This window comes from Myotis davidii, unplaced genomic scaffold (genome assembly GCF_000327345.1).
Source record: "Myotis davidii unplaced genomic scaffold, ASM32734v1 scaffold159, whole genome shotgun sequence".
In the NCBI taxonomy this organism is placed as follows: Eukaryota; Metazoa; Chordata; class Mammalia; order Chiroptera; family Vespertilionidae; genus Myotis; species Myotis davidii.
Window position 1 is genome coordinate 2145510 of NW_006291231.1, and position 7270 is coordinate 2152779.

General features: G+C 52.6%; 1 protein-coding gene across 4 annotated transcripts in view; it reads left to right on the forward strand.

Moving 5' to 3' along the window:
- The window catches only part of MARCH3 (membrane associated ring-CH-type finger 3), a 139404-nt gene extending 135587 nt beyond the window's left edge, over positions 1-3817 (forward strand). For all 4 annotated transcript variants that reach the window (XM_006764374.2, XM_015564373.1, XM_015564371.1 and 1 more), the window contains one exon: positions 2883-3817. In XM_006764374.2, the coding sequence (XP_006764437.1) occupies positions 2883-3041 (159 nt within the window). In that variant the 3' untranslated portion in view covers positions 3042-3817. The remainder of the gene's footprint in view (positions 1-2882) is intronic.
- Positions 3818-7270: the final 3453 nt, after the last annotated feature.

Genomic DNA, 7270 nt, shown 5'->3' on the forward strand with positions numbered 1-7270 from the left:
GAGATCGTACTTCAATCGGATTGCGGATGTCTTTAGCAAAAGCCAGTTTTGGAGTATCTTTATTTTGTCCACACCAATGCTCTTTCCTACTTAATTTCACTTCAAAATCTCCTGTTCTATCTCATCACGGGAGAGAGTGTCTTGGAGCTTCTAGAGATTGGGGCCCGGATTCACCCAGGCAGCTGCCCACGGCGGTCCCTTCCGCACTTGCCCAACTTCCTTTATAAGCAGACGGAGTCACCTGCTTTTGATGTGCTCTTCTTATTGATTGGACTTGCCTGCAAACTGTCGTCATTGGCAGCAATTAAGATAAGTTAATGCATAATAAGATCTCACTTGTTTATCTGAACAAGTGGGCTGGTTTTTGTACTTCCTGGCCAACGACCCGGGAGACCCACTGAGACGTGGACACCTGTGTTCCTTGGAGCAGTGTGGCCCAGGCTGCAGGGAAGGTGCCGGAACCTGGAGATCCTGTTAAAAGGTGGGCTCTGACTCCTTAGGTCTGGGCAGAGCCCCACATTCTGACATTCTAACAAGCTCCCAGGTGATGCAGGCTGACCTGCCAGCACACTGAAAGGAGACAGCCCACCCTCCATTCCCTTTACCCAAGAAGGAGTGTCACAGAGTTATCTTTTCCACACCGAACAGGCCAAGCACATTCACCTGTGTGTGAGGCACTAGGCTAAGTGCTTGTTACTTAGTTTTTGTTTTGTTTTTCAGAAACAGTTGTCATGCAATATCATTAGTTTCAAGTGTACAGCATGATGATTAGACATTTCTATAACTTATGAAGTGATACCCTGAAAGTCTAGCACCCACCTGACACCATGCACTGTTATTACCATATTATTGACTGTTTCCCCTACGCTGCGTGTGCTAAGTGCTTTTTATGCATCATCTCAGATGTCATTATTCACATTTGGCAAACGACAGAGCTGAAACTTGGGGGTAGCAAGCAACCCTCCCAAAGTCACGGCGACACTAAGGGGAGTTTGGGGGTTCAAGCCCCATGTGCCTGGCCCCGGAGCCCAAGTCCCGATTCCTATCCTGTAGAGAAATTGCTGCCCACCTGTGCCCACAGCTTAATTCTCTGCTAACCAATGCCAACCAGCGCGGCTCTTTAACCTCATGGATGAAAAGGACTCTTGATTTGAAATTCAGCTTCCCTGTAATACTTCCAGGTTCCAGACTTATTGTAGCGCCAACGCTCGTCATTAGTACTTGTCTGTGTTCTGCCTCTTCCCTGCCCTTGGCCCTGAACAGCAGGCTGTCCAACCTGCTTCTCTTACATTTGTGAGGAGCCCAAGCAGCCTTAGGACAGAATCGATGAAAGAGAAGCAGGCTTTAAAAAGAAAAGGGAAAAACCCTGATCCGCTTTGGCATGTTCAGGGCCTTTTGGACAAAAGCACATCTGTGTGAGTTTAAAAGCTTATATTTTCGTACCCAAATCTCTGGCACTCAGCCTGTGGCGTTTGCTTTCTAGCCTCAAAAACTTGATTTTCTGAGGCCGTGAGTTTCATGATCCTGCCACGAAGACGAGCAAGCCCTTTCGGACCAAGGGCCTGCACTCTCCTCCACTTCTGCCAACGCTGACCTCAAACGACGGGGTCAGCCCACTCTCCGACCTGCCCTGCGGCCCATACAGGCCACCGCCCCAGAGGGTGGCACAGCCCATCCCTGGATAATTTGTCACTCTCAGCCCAGGGCACCTTCCTTCCCAGCAACTAGTCATCTGCATGCACTCAGCCTGGACTCTGTCTATACATCTTCAGAAGTACAGGTGAAACTGTGAATTTCCTGGGCAGTCCATCGATGCTTCGTGCCGGTCTTCTCCAAAACAAGCCACACGTGTCATCCTCTCGTCCCAATATATTTACACAAGAAGCAAGCACTTTGGGCACACGGTTGTGTCACAATTAACTGAGTTTCCTCTTCATACTGTCGCATAGATATAACAGAGGCTTAAATCTTAAGCAGTTGTTGCAATTAGAAAGCATAGGATATGCTTTCTAATTCACTCATGAGTATTCACTCATCCATTCACTCAGCAAACTCTACTGAGCCACGACCCAGTGCCAGGCTCTGTGATAGGTGCAGGCCTTGCAGAGATGAAAACAACACAAGCCCTGCTCTCACGATGCCAGGGAGAGAGACAGGTGCTCTGATGCCCAGGGCACTCGGTGCCATGCCGAGGCAGGCACAAGGCACTGTGGCTCAAGAAGACCTGACCAGGGAGTTCAGTGCCCATGCCAAAGCGGCCCCTCCGGGAGCCACCGAATGCTGGAGCTGGAGCCATGGGGGGTCACCCATCAGGGCCACCCAGTACAGCTTGACAGGGTTCAATGGCAAGTACAAAAGATGCCCTTCCCATCACAATCGGTGTGAATGGGGTCCTTTGAGTTGTGCAGTGTCCAGTCTGCAGGAGGGCATGGGAAGCCCCAGCATCCCTCCCTGAGGACCAGAAAGGCACATTGCCCGGTCCCTCAGCTGGGAAGGGCTGGCACTATGCACACTGTGCCTGCTGCTTCCAGCCAACCTCCTTCATCACTGATGCTTTGAAACCTAAACACCACTAGCCCCCAAATAAGTGCAAACTCAGAAGAAACCTCATTTCCTATTGGTCCCTGATTTTACCCAACATGAGGAGGAACAAAGGAAGCTGCTCTGTGAGCTGCGCCCAGGTGTTCACATGCGGGTGCTCTTTGCTTGGTGCCCAGTGTCCCAACACTGGGCTGCTTGCTGGAGCCGTTCCAGCCAGGTCCTTGCCCCGCTGTACCGCTGCCAGCTGTTTGCAGCTCTTTTAAGTGACATGTTTGTTTTTTGATTGATTATCAGCGTCTGCTTACCTGAATCCTTCCCTTATTTTCCTCTCCTAACCCCAGGTGTCGTTTAGGTACCACTGTCGATTGTACAACGAATGGCGTCGGACCAATCAGAGGGTGATTCTCCTCATTCCAAAGTCTGTCAACATACCTTCTAACCAGCAGTCCTTGCTGGGCCTCCATTCTGTCAAGAGGAACTCAAAAGAGACAATTGTCTGACATCTGTGTGGTTGGTTGGTTGACTCGTTGCTTGGGTTTGGAAGTATCTGCACTGGGGCCGTGCCCTGAGCCACCCCAAACCCTTCCCGGAGCCCGTGGGTCTAAGAACATCCAGAGCCGTGTGAGCACAGCGCCCGGAGCAACGAACTCCGCCAGGAGAAAGCGAATGCTGTTTCACTTCCAGTCACAGATGCTGCAATCATATGATATTTGCTAAGCTGCCAAACATGTTCATTTAGCAGATACTGTATGGAACTTTCCGAACACCTCTTTTAACCAATGGGGAAGGCTGTCCTGCTGAGGATGCAATTCGATTCTTCCTTTTTATTACTATTTCAAATATATAAACTTATTAAACTTAGATGATAATCAAATTGAAAAGCCAATGTTAAAACTGGTGTCTTGGTTTGGATGGGTTTTGTTGGATTCGTTTATCTGTTGCCGGTTTCTCCTGTAGATTCTTTGGGGTCATTTGATAGCTTAAGTGGTCTTTTTCATCTCTTTTATGTCCCATACTCAAGGGGACAGCATAACAACTGCAAAACAAGTCATGTTTGAAGGATGTTTTGTACTAAATCTCATGTAAGTATTCAGACTTTAAAGGAACAAGAGGTGTGGCAGCTCTCCCCGCAGTGTGCTGTTTATTTAATTCTCATTAAGGAGGAAAAAAGAAAAAATATGGTGAGAAGCACGCTCCTGTCAACTCGTTTGGTACTGACGGCTGATCGAAGCTATTTTCTAATAATAAATATCCAGTGTGTGAAAGACAAACCCCACTGATTGCAATACTTTCTGTTTTAATCATAAAACCCTGTGAAGTTTCCCAAGGTAGATTTTAAGAAGGAAAAGGGAAAAACGTTGGTGTCATTTAGTGCATGTCTTAATTCTGCATTCCCAGCGACTGGGAGGATCATTAGACATTTCTAGGAACCCTGAACCTGTTTTGCATATCAATTAGCACTCCCATTGCTCTATTGAATTTCCAGCTTGACAGGTAGATGTGGCAAAAAAGCCTGTCCTAGCCTCTCAGACCCCTTTGTCTCAGTTCCAGAACACAGCCCCACACGGTACCTTCCCCCAACCACAGGCCAATCCTGTCGCAGATGAAATAGGCTTTTTCTGAGGGCTGCGTGTCCCTCTCTTATCTATGGCAGCGTAAAGGGTACAGACTGTCCCCGTGTCCGTGTGCCCCGTGAAGCCGGGAGCAGATGTGCGGTCTGAGGAAGCACCGCTCAGACTCCCGCTGCCCGCCCGCCCACGCCCGGAGGAGAAGGCAGAGCCCAGCTTCGGGGAATGCTTGAAATATGGATTTCTGCAACATGACCCACATTCCTAATATCACTCCAGCGGCTGCCTTACGCTCCCCGCGTGGGAGAACAGAAAGTGCCGAGGAGCAGCAGCGAGGAGGGTAACGATCTTTGTCTGCAGATGGATCAAGCTGATGCAGGTGTCGCCTTTGTCTGCAGAGCCCTCGGCGTGCAGGCTGCTGCCCGTGCTGCCTGGGGAGGGAACAGCTGTACTGCTCGCCGCTGCAAAACTCAGATGTGCTTTATGGCTTGTGACAATGGATTTCCTCCCACCACGCTTCACTTCGGCACTTCAATTCCAGTAATATATGCCTCGGCCCTTCTGTTTCCTCGGCCCTGCTCACCCCTCTGGGCTGTCATGCGCTGCATCACCATCAACCGTTTCTTAATTGACCTTTTTAAAATGCTGGACACCACTGGCTGCACGCAGCTGTCACACACTAAATTTCCAGCGCCAGGAGTCCAACTTGGGAGCAAGCTGGTGGATAGCAGCCCTGCAATATAGTGGATGAATGAGGTACAGCCGGCCTTGGTCCCTGAGCTGTCAGGTTAACCAGTGGCACCTCTCCACTGAATGGCACCCCCGTGAGAGGACCATACCCTCTCCTCGCTGCTGCTGCCATGAATTAAGGAAGCGGCAGATTCCCAGCATCCTTCCTGTCAAGGTTGGCTGCGGAGAATTCCCGCCGTCTCAGTTCATGAGATGAGATATGATGTGAAATAGGAAAGGCCGGCAGGTTCCAGCTCGCTGGGGCCCCTGCACTGGGAGGGTTGACACAGTGATACTGTGCCGGTGCCACACCTTTCCCCCCCATGCTTGCGTCGCTCCCTGGAAAACCAGGCAGAGTCCAAGTCAGAGGCGTAGGTGCCTGCGGGGTGGGGGGCAGCACTCCTGCGAGCTGAGCTGAGCCGGGGTAGTGTCAGTGCCTCCCCGCCGGGAACCTCCTTTTGAGAGACTCTGACCCCCACCAGTGCCAGGGCTCACCTGGGATTCTGCAAGTTCTTGGCAGACTCCTGGCCTTTGAACCCTGAGGCTGTCCAAGGAGGGAGGGTCTGGGAACTGTGCACATGCACAAGGCACCAGCCAGGAGGGCAGGAGGCAATGCCGACTCCAGCCAAGGCTCTACATCTGTCACCCGGACAGGCTGCCTCCGGGGGCGACCAGCAGCCCTGCTCGCCTTTACTCTGCTTGCTTTTTTTGTTTTGTTTTGAGATCAACATGAAGCAGGGAAAGGAGTGAAGAGGGGCAGGCAGAGGATCTGGTGGTTCAATGCTTCCCTCCACCAGCTTCCTACACAGCCCTCCGTGCGTGCTCCTTGCTGCGTCCTGGCCTACCCATTTTCCTTGAGAGCATTAGGCAGAGACAAATGCGTGTCACTGTGCAGCCAGAGGGGAGACCAACAACTGAAACAAGCTGGTGCTCTCGCCTGCCCCGGGTGTGCGCATGTGTGTTCCTGCGTGTCCTCGTCGGGGGCACAGAGAGCACGGGTACATGCGCCGCTTCCACAGCTCCTCGGAGAGTGAGCAGAAGCCCGGATGAGCTGTGAAGCCCAGTGAAGGGCAAATGAACAGCATGACATGGAAGCTGCTGCGTTTGTCTTCTGTGTCCTGACCCCGTGCCCGCGCCCTCACTGCCCTGCACTGTCACTGTCGTCCGGGCGGCAGCCACCGTCATTTCATGTTCAGGGAAGGCAAGTCATATGGGGCCTTGGAGGAGCCACAGGAGGAAATGGAGGACAGACAGCAGCCGGGTACATGTCAGCCAGCGGCCAGCGGCAGGTCCCATTTCTCCCCAGGCCTCTTCCTTCTGCTCTTGGCACCGGCTGTCTGGCCCAGGCCGTCTCGGCCTCTCCTGACACCCCACACAGCCTACTGGGCACTGTGGCTCACACAAAATCTTGGTCAACCTACCCTCCCCGGGGACTGCCCCTCGGCCAGAAGGAACTAAGGAGGAAAGATCCTGAGGAAGGGAAATTGGCGTGTCCTTCCTTCCCACTTTAAGCTGGAGCGTTCCCAGGGCTACCTGAAGTCCAGCCGCTCGGCCCTAGTGCTGGGCGAGGCGTGTAGGCTGTGATTCTGAAGCCTTACATGGGATGGGAGCGGGGAGGGGGGCCAGCAGATGGGACAGGGCTCAGGATTATTTCAGGACAAGAGGCAGGGACCAGGATGGAGCTGGCCGCCCCTCCAGGCAAGCACTGGGAGGATGTCGCCGACTGTGGCGGGAGACTGGTGCTGCAGAGGTTGGAATCGGAGAAATGGGCCCTCCCAATGGTGACGCCTGGGCAACTGCAGGCCTTCTCCAAATGTGTATTTCTGCAGAACTACTTGGGCTGGGGTGCTCTGCGGTCCATCTTGTTTGGCTTTACAATGTCCTGTGTCTAGGAGCTGCCTCTGGGACATCAGCCTTTCTCTTGGGTTTAGTTGTCATGAGTGATTCTGGCTCTTTGCCCCGTGCCACAGAGTGGGAGGAGCCAGCCGCGAGTCAGACCACGAGAGCCCGATAAGGCGCCCTACCAGGGGCCAGGGCATTGTTTTTACAGAATAACAACTACTGCTCTGTAGACAGAAAGCTCAGACTGGCTCTGGGGAAATTTGCAAATAACTTTGCTAATATATGTGAACTCGTACGGAGTTCAAAAAAGTCACTGGCTTTTTCTCTCATTTACCTTCCTTCTCACTGCCCCCGCCTCATAAAAGCCAGGCCAACCACATTTCATGCCTCCACTTGAGCAGCTGCGGGGTGGGGCAGCTCCACGAAGTCACAGGACACCACTCAGAGCGTCCCCTCCGCAGGCGCCGGAGGCTGGTGGCCAGCCGCAACCCTGACCCGGAGTGTGGAGACCCATTAGGGGCGGCTGTGGTGAGCAAGCCAAGATCTATTGTGGATCTATTCTGCGGTCTCTGTGAGGGCGCAGGACTCAG